This window comes from Zonotrichia albicollis, chromosome Z (genome assembly GCF_047830755.1).
Source record: "Zonotrichia albicollis isolate bZonAlb1 chromosome Z, bZonAlb1.hap1, whole genome shotgun sequence".
In the NCBI taxonomy this organism is placed as follows: domain Eukaryota; kingdom Metazoa; phylum Chordata; class Aves; order Passeriformes; family Passerellidae; genus Zonotrichia; species Zonotrichia albicollis.
In genome coordinates, this window is record NC_133860.1 from 4657873 (window position 1) to 4680656 (window position 22784).

At 37.3% G+C, this 22784-nt stretch overlaps 1 protein-coding gene across 14 annotated transcripts in view; it reads left to right on the forward strand.

The window, feature by feature from the left end:
• The window catches only part of KIAA0825 (KIAA0825 ortholog), a 241539-nt gene that overhangs the window by 64400 nt on the left and 154355 nt on the right, over window positions 1-22784 (forward strand). For all 14 annotated transcript variants that reach the window (XM_074533430.1, XM_074533433.1, XM_074533428.1 and 11 more), the window contains 2 exons: window positions 11039-11209; window positions 21563-21657. In XM_074533430.1, coding sequence (XP_074389531.1) covers window positions 11039-11209; window positions 21563-21657 — 266 coding nt within the window. The remainder of the gene's footprint in view (window positions 1-11038; window positions 11210-21562; window positions 21658-22784) is intronic.

Consider the following 22784-nt stretch of genomic DNA (forward strand, 5'->3'; position numbering starts at 1 on the left):
GAATGAACAGAGCATTTAACTCACAGTGCTCTCTAATAATTTCATTCTCCTCCCAAGTGTAAAAGATGAAGACTAATTTACTCTATAGTCTGATATATTGTGAATTTTCAGAAGTCAATCTGACATTTATATACTCTAGTTTTCTCTTTAGTAATAAAAAATGACAAAATCTGAGGGACAATTATGATAGAAGTCTCTCTTTTACTTCAGAATATGGGCCTGCATGAAGAAGGCTTTGGAGGACTGCAGCACATTAGAGGGCACTTTAAAAATGTCTTTAAAATATGTTCCTGTACTACTGATTCAGAGAAAGTTGTTGCAGGAGTCTTTTCAATATGTGCATCTACCATCATTACTCACAAGTCAGTGAGATGGTCTTGACTGATTTTTGCCAAGATGGAGAACCCCCTTCTGTCATAAAATTGTACAGCAAAAAGTCAAAATTATTTTTGTCACAATAGTTTGTTTTGAAAAATAATATAGTTGGTTGAATTAGAAGGGAGTGTCATGCCCCCAGGATGGTTGTAACATGCCAAATTACAATATTAATGTCCTTTTCACTGAGGCTTAGTCTTACAATTTTAAAAATCCCTCTCTCTTCAATTAAAGGGCCACTGTATCTACTGAGTTTTTGAAAAACAGACGTTTCAGTCATTTTATAGTACTTTTTACTACATTTACTGAACAGAGCAAGGCAATGGGTTTATTCCCGTCCATCTGACCTGGAGAGAATAAGAATGGTTAAAACCCAGTCCAACTTCTTAATTAGAAATCTAGCACGTAGTGCCCATAAGTATTGTGGACTGTCTGAAATTAGATCAGTTACTGGTCTCAGATTTTCCAGAAGAGTTTACTTTGCCTAGAGTAGATTCGCACACTGATCATCGTCTGGCTAAGAACCAGATCTTCATCCTCTGGCACAAGGGACACTGTACTGATTTTCTGTTCATGTGCTGGGAAATTCCAGCAAGTTCTGTAACACAGAAATTACATGTTCTGTTATGCACCATGCTATCAGCTCATGTGTAAAGAAGTGTTTTAATTGTGTAATCTCAGCTCAGTGAGTAGGAACGTGTATCTTTACTCACAAATGTGATTAATCCTGCTTTTGTGTATTAGTCTTTCTACAAAACATTTGTTTACAAATTAGGAATTTTGAAACATTTCACTAGAAGTTTTTAAATGGCAGTGTCTGCCCTCTTTGCTGTCTGCCTAGACTTATTTTTTATGTTTATGTTCCTTGGAAAAATAATCATGAGAACTTTGTGATGACTTTTGCAACTAGGGTTTTGAAATACAAAGGCACAGGAAGCAAAAAATAAGAATATTGGCTCCAGCCATTATTTTTTATATTATTTGAACAAATTAGAACTGGCTGTATTATATCTTGGAGTAAGAGAAGCAGAAGTGACACAGACACTTAAATCTATTTTTAAAGGAAATACTAGTAGTAGTATCTAATATCATGCATATTCCTTCCTACAGAAAGGAATGATCAACACATGATAGAAATTACTGGTTGGTTGAAGGTTCCTAGCAATCTAATTTGAGTAGAGTAGTTCCAGTGTAATGAACCAATCTGTGAGAGACTTAACCTCTGTGAGTGTTGAAAATTGAAATTCAGCTAGCAGAAATTTTTACATTTGCAGACATTAAAGAAATGTAAGCCAGATTAAAATAAATATGTTGATTACTGTGTTTTCAAATGCACATTAGAACTGCCTTTTATCAGCCAAGTGTTATAAAATGGTTTGCAGAGAAACACATGCAAGTCCTGTCAAAGTTAGCATTCATGAGAAGTTTTGACAGACCTGGCAGTCCTTAATTTGTCTTTCAGCAAAGACCAAGGATGATCAACTTTAGAGTTCTTCAAGATCTCCTGTTTCAATGTAGGTGCTATTTTCAGTTATTTTCAGCAGGCTTTCTTAGTTTTTATGCTCTCTTAAAACATTCTACTTTGGTGATTTCTGTATGTGAGTGTGAAGACTTCAGAGAATGTGATAACTCCCTCAGCCCACAGTGTAGGCAAGAGAAATCAAAGGATGCATGTGGAATCAGTTTATGTCATTGGCAAGGCCCAAATATTGTTTCAGATCTCTGAGAAATATTACTAAGAGTATAATTTTGTCATATGATAGTTCTTGCAGTTTTTGGAAAGGACTTTTTGGTAATAAGTACTGCTTCAGAAGAAATTATTAATTGTAGAATAGCACCTAAAAACCCACTCTTAACTGCTAGAAACAACTGCAACTATTGTCTGTCTATGAGTTTTAAAGTCATTTTAGTTGAAGGAATGTTTAAAAAATGTCCACTATTTCAGTATTTTGATAATTATTAAAAAATTATTGGATGTCACATGCTTAGTTCATTAAATGGACAAGTCAGTTACTTAGTTCTAATTCAGAAATGAAATAATTTGTTTATGTTTGAATTGTTTAAAGGGTTACAGTCTATCTGGAATTGAAGTGTATGATAGGAATGTCTTGTAATTTATTAGAAGCTATGCATGCTTTTGAGAATTAAGGAGGAGGTTGAGTCTCTGGTTTCAGAGCAAACTGAGATAGGTATCTGTGTATGAAGTAATTTTCTTGAGCATGATTACAAGGCACTTCATCCTCAGAGTGCTTCAGGAAGTCTCTGTGGTCTGTTCCTCAGGGCTGTAAAGGATCTATATGCTGTCAAGGAGTCAGATTTTTGAGATCATTTGTTTAAGATAACAATATAAATTTGAAGTCAGAGTGTGATTCGATGTTCTTGTTTCCCATCCTGTGTTTCCAGCACTGGTCTATTTTTTCTTTCATCAGTTGGTCAGTAAACATGATTTACAATTAAACATTTCATTTTGGTAGACCTACCCATGCAATGTTGACAAAGGACTTTAGCATTTGGTGGCAAACATCTAGCAACCTGACGTGGAATCAACCTTCACTATGAGGTCAAAGCTGATCTCATTTTACTAGGAAGACATTATGGAGCAGGTTTTAATAAATTTTAATCAATAAAATAAAAAAAACCTTTAAATTAATTTTAATTTTAATCAGTTGCATGTGTAGTGAATCTCTTTCAAAACATTAGTGTAGTTTTCACTGATGTTGTTTAATAGCTGGCAGTGACATCTCTGTGACAGACACACTCAATTCAATCTATGCAAATTTATGCATGCTTATCATGTTTATACATCAGTTGAGTTCCCTTAACTTCACTGCATTTTTTTTGCCACATGCACAGTATGGATATATGGTATAAGCATTTATGAAAGTCATGTGGTAATGGCGGTATCTAATAAGAAAATGTTTACCATTTTTAGATCTGTGACCTTTTTTAAAGGACAAAAAATGCCAATGTGTAGTTTCTTTGTGAAGGCAGCTTTACCAGTTTATCCTGGAACTCATGGGTCTCACTGCAACTAACAGGGAGCTGCAAAGCAAGACAGGTGTTTAAAAACCCTTAACGGCTCATATAACAGTTTACATCACTAATAGTTCTTTCTAGGTCTGTCAGTTTCAATCAGCAGAGAACACATGTGATCAGTATATCTGATAAACTTGTCAATGCCTTTTTAAAACAGGATTCCCCAATCTATTCTATTCAACTCTACTCTCTCCTTTCCTTTTTCACTGTTTCAAGTAGAGTCTTGATAAGACAGAGATACAAGCAGCTGTGTATAGCTAGCTCAGGCTACAACTAATTTGTGCAGAAAAAAATTAAATCAGGAGGTAAATTATTTCATGATTGCTCATTCCCAACAGAGTTGGGCATCATTCTGAAGAAAATATCAAATAATTGGTTTCAGACCATGTCAGACACATGCAATTCCCTTCTCTAATGGCTATGTGAGGCAGGACTAGGCCTCAGGGGTCACCAAAGAACTGAAAATAGCTTAGTGCCAGGCGCAGCAATAGAGAGAGAGAGCACATAGGAAATGAAGTGGCAATAAGTGCAATCTATAGGGGAAATGTGCTTCACTTGGAATTTAATGTATTGGCTTAGAATCTGGCAGTAAGCCATGCAACAATTGTTTACATTTCTGTCAGCATCTGCATCTGTTCTGCTTTGTAAATGGCACTTATCTTTGAGTGAGTAAATGGTGGAATCAATAACAACTGTTAAGGGATTTCCTTTTTTTTTCATATTCCATAAAAATTCACGCTACAGACAATGTAGCCTTAGATTAATAAGAAACAGACATTAACAGGGTCAAAGGGATTTGTTTAGGAACATTTTATAGCTTCTTGGGTTTGCAGTAATTGTATGCATGTGACTTGAATGTATCTTGTAACATATCCAAATTAAACTGTTTAAAAAATGCTAGCTTGCAGTAATGAAGATGATTTTTTATAATTATCGTAAGTACTGTGTATAGAAAACTGCTGGCACTGTTTGTAATAATTTAGTTCCATGTAATACTGTGTATTACATCTGCTATGCAGAAATACTAAGTTGCTTTTTACAGTATAAGCAAGTCAACAATTATATCCAGCAATACCAATTATTTAAACCTAGCAGTTGCATTAAAAATTGTATACCAACACGCAGTTTGAGAAACTGTGAGCAGATGTCCATAAAAATGGAATATATCTTTACTAAATGCAAATGACAGAATAGTAAAACTTTTGTACAAGCTCTGTTTAGGAGATAGTGTGCAGATGAACGCTGTCATAAATCCAAAGTTCTTATAATAGTTATGGCATCACTTAAAAGTTAATATTGCTGACACCTGAGGAACACATTATTGTTAATGGAATTTATAAATGTAACTCCCTGTGCAAGGCTTTGAAAATTTACCTCTTGGAACACCCCTATACACAGTGACTGTCATTCATTTATTGAATGAAATCCCTGACATTGCCTACTTGTGTCCATAGCAGAACAATATTGTAGATCTATCTTACATGAAATCAAGCCTTAGAAATGGGGACAGATGAATGATACTTAATGTATTGTGTATTGGGAAAGCGTGTTATAGTATAATTGTTTAAGAGGGTTTTAGACCCTTGGTTCCTGCTGAGAGAAATCCCTGCTGTAATCATTGAAGAAAACAGTCATCAGGTTGCTTTGCAAGGATTCCACCATGAGTCTCAGAAGCAGCTTAGCCATGTGGCCCTGCAGAGTGAGTAGTAAAGGCTAATTAATCTGAGAGCAAAGTTGTCATAATGTAGTTATTCTCTACCATTTAGAGCCAGCTCACTTCTGATGCAGATATTTCTGTGCCACACCTTATTGTGTCAGATACCTGGAGGAGTTGAAATTATCAGAATTAGGCACTCATTTTTTGAGATCTGGTAAATTCAAAGTTCTTTAAAACATTAGAGGTGCCATGCTCATTTAAAAAAATATGAAGAGAAAATAATAACGAAAGTTACATTTAGCTTATTAGTGTCATTCATACATGTTTTCTTATGCCTTTTGAGATCTCCCAGGCTATAACCAAGGGAGTTGGAACACTTTTTTTAATGGTTTCAAGAGCTACAGATTTGAGGAAAGTATCACTTCTGAAACTTGCTATAAAATCACAAGTTAGCAGATATACACAGGTCATGTAGATCTAGCTCAGCCTTATTTCTTATGCATCTTCATTTTCAAAGATGAGGAAAATCTTTAAAAGTGCTAAGATAAAGGCAGATACCTTGCTACTGAATTTAGGTACTTAGGAGAAGGTCAGGTACAATAATCAAGTGCCTTATAGAATGCCTTTCACTTTATGTTGCTTGGAAAATGCTTTAATTAACTTATTAGCTGTCTTAGAATTCATATGGGCACCTCTCAACTTCATCACTGGTGAAGTGAAATTCTATGATACCATCTGTCCAGCTACATCCAGCCAAATGGTCTCTGGTAGAATGGACAGCTTTATTCTTCGACAAGGGTGACATGTCCTTCAGATCTTAGGAGAATTTCTTCAGCTTCAATTCTGCCAAAATGAAAGGCCAAACCTGAAAATAGTACCCCTAGTTTCTCCAGTGTTGTATAACATCAGCTGCCTTGGCATCAGCTGCCTTGGCATCAGCACACGAACCTTGCATAAATTGGTAGACACCCTTCTTTTGGGCATTCTTTTTCTATTAGAAAAATAGAAACTCTCTCTAAGAGTAATATTGTTTGGGTTGACAGACTTCTGGTGCCCATTTTTTGATAGTTGGGGTAGTAAATGAGCATGCTTGAAGAAATTAAATATCTTTTGAGTCCCCTCTGCCTCTATGTGGTTGGAACTCAAGAGTACAGATTATCTAAATTGCATGGAAATTTTGAGCTTATTCTTTTGCTTCATTCCAGTTTTGTGTAAGGAACCATCAAGATTGATTTACTTGCTACAAATCAACGCAGTGCAGGTTCATGTTAATTCAAGTAATCTTTTAGTCTTCTCCCTCCTATCCCCCCAGAAAGAACTGCAGAAACCTCAAGTACTCTCTTTTTCCTCTTAGCAAAATAGTTGTTCTGTCCTCCATGAAGCAGAAAGACAGTTTCCCAGTTTTTCTGAGGTCTTTGTCTGAAAATTCAAGTCCTTAAGAGCTATGCAGCAAAGCCTTGTATGCATTAGTGAGCCTGAAGACCCTGACCAGCCTTTTCAGGGACCTTCACCGCAGCCTGCCCAGGAGATCTATTTCACCTGCACCCGAGTCCTCAGTCCCTGCTTGAGCTACGTCACAGATGTCCTGGTGTTCATCTACTGTTGATTCAATTTTCCTGCCATGAGCTTGAACCTGCTTTATCACCATGGTTCCACTGAGTGGTCACTGAACTCTGCCTGACTTATGGTTACCTTCACCAGACCAGATCCAGACTCAAAAGGGGAATTAGCTTCCTGATTTGACCTCAGATTTGTGTCATCACCATTAACTTGGCTGATGATCTGGACTGTTGGTTGAAACCTGTCATGTTAAGATCTGCCTTACTTAGGATCTGCATGACTGGGCCCTGGCTGGCAAGGAGCCTGTCCTGCTGGCCATATTGTCATGCTTGACTCCCTGTTCCTCAAGTAGCAGCCAGACTTCAGTGGTCCCTGACACTGTGCTTGGTTTGAATCTTTTCTGTTGTAGCTTAAGATAGCTCATTTTCCTGACTTAGGATATTTCTGCTAGCAGATTTGGCCCCCAGAGCAGTTTAGGAATTATCAGCATAGGCATTGGTTTTGTACAGCAGTATTGGTGTGATCCTTGTTTTGCAGAGACAGAAGCCCGGGGCTATGTTCAGAAACTCAGAACCTTTTTTTTCTCCTCTGTATTTGTTTAGGTCCTGATCTCAGCTTTTTTGTTGAGCAGTATTTGTAAATCAGCTTATTGGCACATTGGCCAAGGCTGTAGAATGCACTTTACCTCTCTATAGCCTCTGTACCAGCCTTTCTGTCCCTTTTCAGAAATTCTTCTCTCCAGGTATTGCTTTAGCAGAAAGCCAACATATCCTGTTGTTAGGAGGTACTAAGAGGTCCTGTTTATGTTTGTCTGTATTCAGAGATCCTGCTGCACCTATTTCCTTGTGCAGGGACTTCATGAATTAAGTCAGACATGCAGAAAAAATCAAATTTAGAAGAATGATAGTAGTAAATTGCAGGTGGTTCAGGAAGGAAGCTGGTTTGTATCATGTAACTTTCTCCATTTCCTTTCTATCCTGCAGTGTGACCGTGTTCACAGGGGTCTTAGGATGAGGAAAGAGATGACGATCTGACTCCATGTTTCAGAAGGCTTGATTTATTATTTTATGATATATATTATATTAAAACTATACAAAAAGAATAGAAGAAAGAATTTCATCAGAAGGTTAGCTAAGAATAGAATAGGAAAGAATGATAACAAAGGCTGTCCAAGCCAGCTGGGCTGTGATTGGCCATTAATTAGAAACAACCAACATGGGCCAATCAAAGATCCACCTGTTCCATTCCACAGCAGCAGATAATCATTGTTTACATTTTGTTCCTGAGGCCTCTCAGCTTCTCAGGAGGAAAAATGGTAAGGAAAGGATTTTTTATAAAAGATGTCTGTGACACTGCAGTTGGACTGGAATGCCATTTCTTGCTGATTCGCCGCTGGCTGAGATCAGCTTCATGGACTTTCAGCCACACTGTGTATTGTCCTCTGTGGATTGGATAGAATGCTAACAACAATTTCAGACCATTTTCATAATGGAGGGGTGCGCAGTGTCACCTGGCTAAATGAGTTATATTAGTTTTCTGACCTAACCCTCCAAGTAATGATCCATTTGGTAACATTTTCAGAGTAAGCATACTTTGTGAATATGGCAAATTTTCCTCCAAACAGGTTGATGTCACTGAGGTTCTGTTGAACATATATCACAGCCTTCATGTCTCTTTCACATCTGTCCACATGGAGACATGTTCTCTTCATGACAATCTTCAGCAGAGTTTATAAACCTGTTATGAGGTGTTCTCTATGTCATCGCATGTCCGGATTATCTCCCCGAAAGGTTTTGTGGTGGTCTCTGCCCGCCCAGGGAACGCCAAATGTCCGGTTTATCTCGGCTGTTTGAGGGGCCTGGAAGGCCCGGGGGTGGCCTTGGGGCAGCCCGCGTGTCGAAGGACGAGAAGAGGCTTCAGTTCTTCTTTCTGGTTTTATGTTTATTAATTGTTTATCTAAAAGATGTTCTTTCAGCCTAACAAAGATCCGCTCAGCAGTCAGCCATGGGCACACTGTCTCTGCCCTCCCGGGCAGCCACGTATCTTTATACCCATTGTGACGTATATAATATTTATCATTTTTCTCCAATACCATCTACTCTTATAACTCGATGTACTCTCAGCAATAACCAATCTAAAGGTGCCACCGTGGCCAAAGAAGATGGAAGAGAGGAGGAAGAAGAAGGAGGGCAGGACACACCCCAATTCCTCCATCTTACTCCTCCAAACCCCCCTGTACATAAATCTTAAACTTTGTGTCTTACCCTCTAATTAACTAATCTCTTCACCATTCACCCTGTGAAGCCCTCATCCTTGTCGTCTCTTGTGTAGGGTCAAAGTCCTGCCACCAGACACTTCTGGCAACATTCCAGGAGTCCCGAGCCCCCCCAAGGGTCTCGGTGGCTCAGCATCTCAGGACTGAGTTCTTGAGATCCGACAATCGCATGGGCTGCCTCACTCTTGGCGAAGCACACAGTTCTAAAATATTTTTGTCCTGTGGTTGTCCAATCAGAACAATGTTAGAAAAGAGGTGCCTTTTCATTCCACTCTGCTAAAAAATGGACAGTGAAGTGCTTGTTCAAGCAGACTAGTCAGTGTTCTTCAAAATTAAATGCTGCTATCAGTATTTTAAACCTAATGATCTGGATGTATAGAAGGCCTTTCAGTCAAACTTTGGATAATCATGTGTGTGCACACTACTTGAGCATCAAGCCCTAAATAAATTAATTGTCATTTCTGAGAAACAATAAAACTGAAATATATTCTGAATTATCATTAAAAGTAAAAGTTTTTACTTTTTCTGAGTTTGGTAATGTATTCGAAGCACAGCATTACTGTGGTATACTTTTGTTTTCTACACCCACTTGCTTTCAATCTAATAAGGACAATATCATTTGAGGGAATCAAATAAGTGGACTGTTTCCTTGTTCCTCCATAGACAGGGCAGAAATATCGTGAAGTTTTGAAATTATAGGAGGTGGAACTAATGTTGTGTTCATTTTTAGGTGTGTTTTGTGGTTCTTACACTGCAGACTCAGGCAGTCTTTTCATGTCAATTAAACTCAGATTATATTCTCTAGTTTTCAGGTAAGGAGTAAAATTCTGTGCATGTGATTTTTTTGTAGGTTTAAGACTTAAAATTAGAAATCCAGTGATAGATTTGCTGTTTACTCATTATTCAAAGAGGAAAGACACTAACAAAGGCATATATGCATAACTCTCTTGACATTCTTAGAAATGCAAGGAAGTAACATGAATACATCTGTTTGGAACTTGGAAGAAATTCAGATGTGGATGCAAAGCCTGCAGTCCAATCGCTAATGCTGTAAAACTGGAATGGCATATTATGGAATTACCTCTTCTACTTAGATCTAAGTCTATTTAAAAGTGATTTGTAAATGCCTAAAAAATATTTAGAAACTTTGAGGGAAAAGGAAGGTACGAAGTACTTAAAATTTGCAGAGGTCAGAAAGATTTCACACATAAAAGTACATTTCAATCAATTTCTTTTGTATTCATCTTTCAGAGCTTCCCTTTCAAACTACTCTGACTTTCCCATTGACACTTTCCAGATTAACTTTTCTGCTAGTGTTACATCTGCAACAGAACTGCGTAGGACTATGGTATCAGCTCACCATCATTTGCATAGAAGAGCAAACTTGTTACACTTATAGACATTATAAAATTAAAGTACTTAAACCCATGTGGTTTGGTAATACTGCATTGGAAACGTCTCGGAATCATTTATAGTTTGACTGTGCTGAAATCAGAGTTCCCTAGTTGATGTGACATGATTATATGTTATGAGTGCATGTGTTAACCTTTCAAAATAAAATGTTCGGTTTCTTCTTTTAAATACTAAATGCTCATAGTGATAATACTTGCTGATATTTGCTCACTGACAGTCTCACTTGTTTTCAAACCCCACATATTTAAAGTTGTGGAGTGTTAGATTGATGTTTCTTTCACTCAAATGTCATATTCATCAACTGTATTGTGCTAGCAGATTGTTAAACAGACAAGGTGACTTGCAGAGTGACAAGTGATGTGATGTCCCAAACCATTAAAATACAGTAATGATGTGTTTTTTTGCCTTTCGGCTTTTGCAACACAGTGGGTTTTCTGTAAAACACAGGTGAGAACATTCCTGAGTAAATCCATTGCATGGAAAAATTCCTAGTTAATGAGTAACAAAACCTGGAAGTCAATTGGAGTCTCACAGATGATTTAGAAATTCTGAAGACTTAGGAAAAAATAATGTAACAGTATTTTATAATGAGAAAATATACATTATGTTATAAGGAAAGTTAAATTGCTTGATGTATTACACTGTCTTACATAATCAGTTTTGCAGTATTGTTTGTTTTTTTCTGCTATAATAAAAGCTATTTTATAATTTTACTTGAATAGCCTCCCAGGAATACCAGAGGAAAGGACGGAACTTCTGCTTAACCTTATATCAACTCAAATGTCTTTCTCAACTTATCAAACTCTTCTTATTAATGGAGGAAAAAATTGAAGAGCTCTCTACAGAATTTCTGCTGCTGCCTTCATTTACAGAGAGGAATAAGAATGTTCAAGGTAATGAATGATTGTCCTGAGTTATTGGTTTATTTTGTGCAAAATAATTTTATGCTATTTTCAACATTAATTACCTAATTTGTGTCATCATATTTTTCAAATAAATGTGTTTCCATATCCACTGAAAAAGCTTTTGAAATGTGCAGATTTACATTTGAGCACGATGACTTGTAGAAAAGAACTGACTGCTGTGTATAAAGATGTGATGTACTAACTGTAGATATTGATGGAGAGCCATGATGAAAAACTGTCAAACACTGCAACAAGATATCTCCTACTGGATTCTCTGTAAAATCCTGTGTCTCATATAGGACACAACAATACTCAGAGTCTGAATTCTTTGAAACTGACTTTTTCTGAACTTGTCCTTGAAAACTGCCTTTTTCAAGAGAGAAAAGCAAATACGTTAATATCAGTTTAGTTGATCTTACTGTACGTGAAACTAACTGCTAAAGGATATAGTCCATGTTTAACCTGTATTTCTCACACTTACTCATATTAACTATGTTTACTAGCATGCTTATCTCACTGGCTTCAGTGGCTATGTTACAGAAGGAGGTTCTACATCAGTAAAATGATCCAGCTTCAAGTTTGCATTTGCTATAGGTTCGAAGCTCACTTTTTTTTCATCTAATTGTATTCAGTAGAACCAGGTATCGTGAAAATTCAGGTGAATAACACTTTCCAGGAGTATTCTCACAAATGTTCTACTCTGCTGCTTCTGCCAGTGGAGACTCCAAGCCATGAGAGAGAAGTGGTTTCAAGAGCTTTGACTTAATTGCAGAAAAATATCAGACCAGAAATGAGGCCAGGCTGCTCAGGGAGAGAGGATGGGTGAAATCAAATGTTCACTATCTCTGTAGTCAAGCTGCAGGCTGAGGAGAAGGGTGTTTTGGGAATGATGTAGTCTCAGAATACTACATTGACGAAAATAAAAATATTAAATAACATGAGTTCTAAGGCACACAGTTTGTTGTTGTATTCTTCACCTGTAATATTGACACTCCAAAATAAAGAAATACAGGTTAACCTATATATTTTTAGAATATATGTCAAAGCTCTAATAAAATACGCATTCAAATTCCATTTTTGCTGACTTCAATGACTTCAGTGACTTCAATGTATTTCTGCCTCCTTCACTCAGTTTTATTAATTCTCAAGAAATGTTACTCTATTATACATTATAATTTATGTTTTATGGACTTGATTCTACAAAGAGGTCTTAAAATAAACTTGTAGACTTTTCCTCATGTGTTGAGCAGGGTATGCACTCAGTAAGGACAATGGTAAATGTACTTTTTATTACTGTATTATGTGAGAGAATGTAAAAAAAATCAAGACATCTCAAATGGGAAATTTATTTGATATTTATATGATTATATTCTAAGGCATGTGGTCTCCAGTCATTCAGAGGACTTAACTTAATTCAGAGGCATTAGCCCAGACTGAATGGAGTGCTGATGGTGCTAGAAAGTTACCCATACTCTCAATGGGTTCAGGCTAGGTTGGGTATATCCAACCTACCCCTCAGTGTCTGCAGTGAGGGATATCTGAAGTGTCAGTGCTCTGCAAGTAGTACTGCTGGCAAACTGAGGAAAGATGGCCAATTCATAAAAGGTTGGTGAATGTCCAAGTCACCGAAAGTTTCCCTAGGCAATGCATAGACAGAAACATTGTACTTGTTTCCTTTATGCTTTGGTTGCTTTTAGTATTCATGAGAGACAATCTGTGTAGCTCACACAGAGGTGCAACAAAAGTAATGGTTTTTTCTTGTGCTGGTGTCAAGTGGTGTATTTATGTGAATAGCTGTTTCAATGTCAATTGATTTTTTGTTTTATATTCTGTAGTACTTCAATTTTGATATTTAGAACATGTATAAAGTTCCATCAGAAACAAAGTAGTTCTTTGGATGGTTCCTCTTTATAAAAATTTTTTTGTCCCAAAGATGGCATCTGAGTTTTATCTAAACCAGACGGTTTCTTGGCCCTCATTTTTCCCTAAACCCAGCAATGACAAAGAGCAACGGCTGCATAAATTGGATGTAAGAAGAACACTTAGGGTTTATCACAGAAGAATCAAAGATTTCATATCTTCTGACAGATTGTTTGTTCTCTTAGGGGGTCTTAAGAGGGGTCAAATGGCTTCTAAGAGTTGCTTAGCTAGATGGTTAAGGGATTGTATTAGAGAGGCGTATGTAGTTAAGGGTAAAGAGGCTCCCAGGGTTTGTAAAGCTCATTACACTAGGACTATAGCTGCTTCTTGGGCGGAGAGGTCGAAGGCTTCCACATTGGAAATTTGCAAGGTGGCCACCTGGGCTTCTCTTCTTACTTTTTCATTGCATTATTGCTTGGATGTAGTCTCTTCTGCAGATTCTGCTTTTGGTAGGAGGTTGCTTGTGAACCAAAAAAAGAACAGTGAAGAAAAGAAAGACATGTAGTTCAGAGTTCTAGCTGGCAACAAGACAAGTTTCTTTGCAGCGTGCACAATGGAATCCTATGAAGACCAATTTAGGCCGTTGAAAATAGATGTTAGAGGGAAGTACTGCCTACCAGTGTTCTCTGATGGTAACCCCATGGCAGACAATAGCACCAAAGGAAACAGTGAACCAGAGTGAACTCTGTAGGGAGATGGATGTAGAGAGTTTTTAGGTGATACATATAGGTCTCTGAGTTCAGTTTGAGTTCTTTATCTGGCATCTTCTGGAATATATTCAGAATCCTCATTTTCACAAATTACTTTGCATAGATTGGAGAAAAGAATTCCCTGAATTGCATTTTCCACTCTAACTTCTTTTCACTGTTCTTTACAATTCTTCATGATTTTATTTTTTGACTTTACCAGCAATAACTTAGTGTTCCTTAATATGTATGCATCAAGATTTGAGCTTGATTTAAAACTGTATTTGTGTTATCTAAGCATAGGTTTTTTAAAAGATAGTGTAAATACACATTTTATCTACTACCCATATGTTCTTCAAGTTTTCCTTTAAATCAAAATAAGGACAAAATCATGCAAAGTTCTTGGACAAACAAGTGATGGTATGGTTTTGTTCCATCCCTTAACAGTAGTGTGACATCTGGGCAAGACTGCTACTCTGCCTTTCAGAGAATAGGTATCTGTGTTTTTTCTATAGCTTACAGGACATTAATTCACAATGATGCATAACTTCATTCCGCTACAGGCATTGGATTTCATAAAATTATAGGAATAACCATCCCCAGTTTTTTCTGGACTATTTAACCCTTTCATCTGCTGGTATCTTGTCATACCTACTGTGATGAGATAGTCTACTTCAGTTGAGTAGTTTACATTCAGTTGAAATTAATGAGAAGTTCTAACATACCTAGTACTTCCAGCATCACAGCTTCTCTTTGAAGCAATCAGGAACATGATTGTCTACAATCAAGTGTTAAACAAGAGACTTGGGTTTTGAACTCTGACAAATAGCATTCTCTTTTCTTCTTAAAGTTAGATTTTTCTTTCCTCTTGGGTTTTCAGGAGCCTCTTGTTAAGACTTCCAAAAAATCAAAAATATCTAATGTGCTTTCATCTGTCTCACTTTTTTTTCCCCATTTCAGTGAGAAAGGTGAACTTGGAACAGATCAGATAATGAATACCAAGAATACTTTCTCCAATGGAGTGCTTGAAAACACTGTGGGTGAAGTTGTCAAGTCCTTAGGTTTACAAGCTCTGTTGCAGGAGACTGGGAAGATTTGCAAAGGTCCTTCCTACACACTTTAAAGAAAAATGCTTAACTCTATATCATTTCTGGAAAGTGTAATAAAAGGAATGTAGAATAAAATTTTTGAGGTACATCCTCCTAACACACTTTTATTGCAAAGTTGCAGTATTGCAAACTTTGCAATTGTAGATTAAAAAAAGTTGTGATTTTTGCTTTGGTCTCAACATAAGACGTTCAAGTATCTTCTTTTACAAATACACAGCTTCAATCAATCCACGGTGATGATGAATTTAAACTAGGAGGACAGTATGATTTCAGAGGTACATTTTCTTCATCTGGGTTAGTACAGTTTGCTCAGTATAGTACAACAAGTAAAAAGTTCATTATTGAAGATAGATAGCAGAAGATGTTTTTGACCCATAGTTAGTCAGGGATTTTTTAATTGTTATTTATATTTCTGGAGGAATGGTTCTTTTTACTTCTGCAAGATGTATTATACTGAACTGGCTGAATCCAATTTGTAAGCTACTTTACTAGCACTGATACTTAGCTTATACACAGATAGTGAGTAGCTCATACAAAAGCTTGCCTTGATACTTTGCTGTTCTCTGCTGCATGCAAGACAGTTTCACAATGACTGTTCTTATAGCCCTAAATGCTATAAAAATAGGAAAGTTGTGGAATTCTATAGAAAAAAAATTAATAGAACTTCTTATAAAAAGTAAAAATAATTATCTTTAAAATGCAAGAGGTGTCACTGTCATTCTTTGGTCTTTGTAACCACCATTACAAAACCAGAAAATTACTGAATTGGAGAAAGAAATAAATAGATAAAGGGGACAAACAATTATTTTGAAGAGAAGAGTAATCCCAGACAAATTTTAATACACACAAGGAAAGGTGGCTGACGCGTTTTGATTTTAAGTGTAGCACTGGATATTATAATCTTGTTCTCATTATGTACAATCAAAGTTATTAAAACTGCTTGGTTGATAAACTAAAGAAAATACAGAAATTATGAGCATTCCGTCAAGACTAGATGTTTGTAGAACATCGGTTTCAAGAAAGACAAAGCAAGGATTTGTGGTTAATCCAGTCTTCCCTAATAATCAAGAATGCTGAAGGTTTAGAATATGCTCTGGAAAAGAAGCAAATATGAGAAAATTATGTTTTTCTTCAGCCACAATCTTCTTTTACAACATTCACTTTTTTCAGCTCTCTTTCTGCAAATTTTTTTCTCTAAACAAGTGATCCCTCTCCCATGTGTGAGGAATTTAATTTAAAATTTATTTTAATTTAATTAAGAAATGTAAATTTAAGGTAGAAAGCATCTCTCTCCCATGTGAGAGGGATCACATGCATTTTTTCTATGTGTAAAAGCAGTTTAATATGTGCTATTTAAAGAGAGAAGTCAGAGGATTCGTCTAGATAGGTATGGTTCCTCCAACCCATGCCTGTCTTTCTCTCTGCAGTGGCAAGCTAATTTGGGCTGAGTAGCAGCTGTACCTTAAATAAAGCTGAGCTTCTCTTTCCCAGGAGAGTTTGTTGATTAGGGCAAGACAGTCAGAAGACAAGTTGTAAGGCCCTAAAATCCTTACTTGATGAGACAATTGAAAGGGCTTGTGGTTTTTCATGGTTAGACACACAGACAAATACCAGCAAGCTATTCTCAAGACGTCAAAACAACTTTACTGGCAACTTCGGAATATCAAGGAACTTCGGCAAAACATTTAGGCCAGCATTCAATCAACATAAAACACTTTTCAAAGCATTAACTTAGCTCATTTGACTTTGTAAGCTCTAAGCCTGTTCAATTCTAAGTTACTCAAAAATTCCAAGAAGAGGGAATTAAAAGAAGAAAGAGAGAAAGGCAGAAATTATATAGAAAAGAGCAAACATAATTACCACTCCAGGTTCCAGCGGAGTGGTATGAATCTCTCATAGAGATTCAAAGAGTAGATAGGGTCAAGACATGCTGGCCTTGTGTCAGGTTAAACACCCTTTGGCTTTCCTGGGCCCTTCCCCAGGTGGGAGTTTGAGTCATCTGGCCACTCTGGGGCTGAACTGGGGCTCCAGGGGCAGAGTGTGGAGCATTTTCTGCAATGCTAGGGATTGGTGGTCACTGTGAGATTGGGATACGGGCTCTGGGGGATGAAGTATATGGAGGAATGTTCTGCCTCACCAGAGCAAGGCCTGACCTGCTGCTTTCCCTCACACACACCCCCAAAACATTTTGAGCGAACATTCCTTCCCGTCTCTCACACAAGTGAAGAATTCACAAGACAGGAAGGGTGTAATTTGTTATCTGTCTCTGAGGACATAGTGTTAGAGAGGAAGGTTGTAGTAGCACCTGAAGAGCAGAGGCTCTGTGGGGGGCTGTGGCTAAGCGTACCATGTTCAATACAAAGTGGGAAGGTGATCCTTGCTAGCTGGAGGTTAAAACAAGGAAGAAGATGGCCTTAGCCAGCCATACCCAGATGAGATCTGGGGAAATCAAAAATTTGAGAAACCAAAGGAAGTCAGTAAAATATGGGAGACTTGAACCTGGGGCATCTTTGAGAAGACCAGTGAAATTTTTGATGTGTGTAAGCCTAAATGCACAAGCATAGATACATATGAGTATAAAGCAGGAGTGCCCAGACTGTTAATTAGAAAACGAGGTGGGATAATCTAGTAGAACACGGTAATTTAATAATGAAGGAGCCTGTTAAATGACTGGTGTGTGTGTAAGCATCATTTGGATCTTTGCCTGTGGTTCTGGAGTCAAAAATCTACCATCAGCTAGATACCTATTTATCTCAGCTATGAGTACTTAACACGTAAGGCAGCAATTCTGTGAATACACAAGGATTTCAGCTTAAATGTTTAAGGTTTTCTTTGAAGTCTTGACATAAAAAGTTATAAATAGATCTAAGTGGTAACAATAATACAAGAATATGAATGTATAGAAGCTTACTTGTGGTTATAGATAGAATGAGATGTTATATCTATAAAAAAGGAGAATTGAAAGGAAAAAAAGGTAAATTTAAGGTAGAAAGCACCTTAGAAAATAGGAAATATAAAATAGAAAATAGGAAAAATATCCAGTCAGTTAGACTATTAGTTGAGTTTTTTAAATTCTGGAAATTTTTTAAATTTCTAAAGAAAATTGTTAGAAACTTTATCATAAAATACATTAAAACATGCTGGAAAAAACCCAGTAAGTTTCTGGTTTTGTCTATAATGATGAGTATTGGGGAGTTGGATGGCCTGGATAATATCTTTTGGTTTTATGTTCTACCATTTTATCTTTCATTTTACACCAGCATAAATCTGTCAATGTCTTAGGAAAATGCAAACAAAAATGGTATTTGGGAAAAAAACTCCAAATGTTTGGGGAAAAAAAAACCCAAAACAGACAAAGAAACCCCACAAAAACATCAAAGCTCTACAATGTTGTATAAGTGTATGAAAAACAGTGTTTATTTTCAGAATGCAAATCAATGAAGGGAAAGCTTAAATCTACTTTGGATAAATTAAACCCAGTGCTGGAAATTTCACAGAGAGAGAAAAGCTCTTTAAACCTTGACCATGTACTACTGGTAGCTTCAGATCATTGAAGACCTCCAAGGTTATGTCTGGAAGATAATCTTTGACAATGTTTTGATAACACCTGGTCATTTAAAATCTTTTTTAATTTCATATAACGTACATTACTTTAGGAATATCTGCACCAGTCTTGTTTATGCTACAAGACAGATTTTTAAAATAAATATTGTTTGGTGTTATCCTTGTATCTCTTTGTTCTATTCTCTCACAGAATCACAAGATGGTTGGGGTTGCAAGGGATCTTTGGTATTAATATTGTCCAACAATCCCTGCTCAAGCAAGGCCTCTAGAGCAAATTGCCCGCAGTTGTGCCCAGATAGCTTTTGAGTATCTCCAAGGATGGAGATTCCATGTCCTCTCTGGACAGCCTTACAGTGCTTGGTCACCTTCACAGTAAAAAAAGCATTTCCTGATGTTCAGAGGAAACCTCCTGGCTTTATGTCTGTTTGGGCCTGTGACCACTGGCCCTATAGTTGTGGAAGACTGAGTCTGACCTCTTTGAACTCTCCTTTCAGGTATTTGTATACATTAGTGAAATGTCCTGCCCTGCCCTTTTTCTTCTGTTGGCTAACAGTCCCAGTGCTCTCAGCCTGTCTTCACTCCATTTGTCATCTTCTGTGGCCCTTTGCTGGACACTCTCCAGTATGTTCATGTCTTTCTTGTACTGAGTAACCCAGAACTGTACACCACTACAGGTGGGCTCATCACTGTTGAGCAGACAGGAAAAATATTTTCCTTTGACCTATTATAAGCAATAATGCTTTGCCTGATCCAGATCAGATACCATCAATCTTTTTGCTGGCGTATGTTCAACTTCATGTACTTCTGGACCCCCAGGTGTTTTTATGCAAAGGTTCGCACCAGCTGTGAGAACACCAACATGGGTTGGATGCCTGGGTTTGTTCCTCCCCAGGTGCATGACTTTGCCTCTTGGACTTTATGAGGTTCTATTGTGCCTATTTCTTCACCCTGTTGAGGTCCTTCTAGAGTGGTGCGTCTGCCGTCCTGTTTGATGTCAGCTGCAGACTTGCTGAGGGTACACTGTACCACATCATCCAGATCATTAATGAAGATGTTAAACAGGATTGGACCTAGTATTGACCCCTGAGATAGATTGCTAATTACTGACCTCAAACTAGACTTTGTGCCACAGATCACTGCATTTGGGGCTTGGCTATTCATCCACTTTTCTACTCACCTTTCTGACAATTTGTCCAGTCCACACATCTTGTGGACTGCATCTTGTCTGCATCTTGTCCTCTAACAATGTCTTATGGCAGACAATGCTATGGGCTTTATTGGAGTCCATGTAGAAAACATCCACTGCTGTCTCCTCATCCATCAGGCCAATCATTTCTTCATAGAACTTTATTATGCTTTGGCCAAGCATGACTTCCCATTACTGAAGCCATGCTGAATGCTCCTGATGAATTCTTTGTAATGCACCTGGAGATGCCTCTGTTACCTTCCGTGGGGTTGAAGTGAGGTTGACAAGACTCTGATTCCCTGAGTCCTTCTCCTTGCCCTTTTTGAAAATAGGAATAGCATTTCCTTTCTTCTAGCCTTTGGGCTCTTCTCCCAGTTTTCATGATTGATCAAAAATTATTGAGAGTGGCCTTGCAATGACACCTGCCAGCTCCCTCTACACTTAGGTGTGGGTGCATCCCAGGAGGTGCATTCCAGGAGAGCCCAAGGGTTTCAGTATGTTTGCTTAGTTGTACTCAGATGATCCTCTGAGGTCCTCTGATCCTCTTCCACCTAGAGTACATCTTCCTTGCTTCAACCTTACCTCCTGGTCTCTGGTGTCTGGGATTCCTGAAGGCTGGTCTTGATGGTAAATACTGAATTGAAGAAGATGTTCATTATCTCAACCTTTTCCATAACTATGTTACCAGGTCCCCCATCTTGTTGAGCAATGGGCTCATGTTTTCTCTAGTCTTCCATTTATCACTTGTCTACTTAGAGAAGCCCTTCTTGTCCTTGACAACCCTGGCCAAATTAGTTGCATTTGAGCTCTATCTTCCTTAACTTTTTCCATGCTCAGGAGTTATTTATGTGTTCCTCCCTGGTTACTCATCCTTACTTCCACATTCTATATGCTTCATTATGTGTTTGAGTTTGGCTAGACTCTTCTAGTTCATGCATGCAGGCTTTTTGCTGGTTTTTTTCAGCTCTCTTGAGATTAGCAGAGGTGAAACTTGAATTTTAATCAAATTTCTTGTTCCCATTATCTAGGGCCTTATCCCATGGGACTCTTCCAAGCAGATATTTGAAGAGGCAAAATTCTGCTTCTCTGAAGCCTGGGGCTGTGATTTGCTTTTTACCGTCCTTTGTGCTCTCAGGATCTGGAACTCCACTATGTCATGGTCACTGCAGCCGAGGCTGCCTTGATTTTCAAATTGCCAACAAGCACCTCCATTTGTGCTTGTACCACTTGGAAGTGGAATCATCAGTACATTTCGGGAACCCCGATTTCTTGAATCACTGAGAAAAGTGATATCAACTCCAGATACTGGTTTGTCCTTGACAAAACTGGGGCAATATCCCATTAAGTATCCCTCTAAGATTTATTAGTGAGCTTTGTACCAGCCCTTCTTAAGGAGCTTCTCTTGTTATTTATGTTTTTATAAGCCATTATTTTGCTTATAATATCTGTACTAATTACCTGTCTTTTTATTCTTATTTCCAAATAAGTAAAAATATATTAGTGTTCAATTGATATAATTCTTTGAACAAAGAGGAGAAATTCATTTCTATGCAGCGGATCTAGAGTTATTTATCCTCCTTAAGAAGAGATGACTTCACAATCAGTATAAAAATACATTAATGACAGAAGAAACCATATTTTACACATTATATGTACATTTGTATAAAATACAAATACCACCAGATGTTGATCTCATCATGTTATGTAAAAGAAACTGTATATAACTTGGATTTGACTTTATAATAACATTAGTATTCCCCTACATCATCTTGAGGATTTTTTTATGCTTCATATTGATATATAAGAAGATGTTGAAGGCTGCTGACTTTTCTACAGAATTAATCTAAACTTTGATCTCTTTTGTCATACTGTGCAGGAGTTCTGAAGAGAGCTAGTGGGGAGTTTTTAATAGGAGAAACTAGAGCAAATGAAACCAGCGTGCTTCCTGAGCAGTTACTTCAGGTAGAAGAGGTGAGTGTGAAAAGAGTCGTACACTTTGTGTGGGGTTTTCTTTTGTGTCTCCAGTGTAGGCTTTCACCATGTTCATTATAAACACCTATTGCTGTAGTTTCATTACTTCAGCTTCTGTGATTACTTCTATGTGCAAAGTTTCAGTTTCGATGGATTAAAATCTTGTGGCATTCAAAGTAGTGGTTGGTATTTAGTAGTTATTAACAGAAAAAACTGTTAACAAAATGGAAAAAAATTAGTTAAATATGATAGGTTTCTTAGTAGTATACAAATCATCTCAAAGAACCTTAAAGAAAATTTATTAAGTTCTTAGAATTTGATCATAATGGTTCTTCCTAGAGGTATAGATGTCATATAATGTCCAGTTTTTCTGATGCCAACAAGCTACTGTATAATAAGCGCTGTGCTTTGTAGAATGTACATACAAGATTGTTTTAATCTGGCTCCCATTACTACAAAACACATTTTTATTATTGATTTTGTGGCACATAAATGCTCCAATTATCTCATATTTTATAATAATGGAATTTAATTTCTTAATGGCCTCATTTTGATGCTGAAATTTAAAAAAAATATGCTTTGGATTGATGTGTGAAACTAATATGTGTTACAAAGAAGAATATTTTCGGTAGATTAGGATGTACTTTATCCCCATTAAAAAAATTGAGGGAGTGTAAAAGTGTGTATCCATGGGGGCTGCCCCTGTGCTTACAAGAGCTGGATGTTGCTAGTGGGAAAAGGGAGAGGAAGGAGGACACAACTTTTAAATTGAAGTAAACTGGAAGGGCTTCACTTTGTAGCCCTTCATTCTCTTCCAATTTAGTATTATAGCTGCAGGAATAGTTAGATATCTGTCTTTATTATTTTCCTACTGTGCCCTCATGGTGGAGATATTTACTGAATATCATCTTATGTAATTAAAATATATCTCTTACAGTGGGGCAATTCTCAAATGGCCATTTCTGGAAAGGTTTAAGTCTGATATAAGTCATAAGAGCAATGCAAAGTCAGATAAGTCAAAAAGTAATGATGTCCTACTGTGTCTTCTTATGGCAACTCTTACACTTCAGATTACTGCAGAAGTCTGTGTTTAAAGAAGGCAAGGAACTGATGTAAACCACAGCCAA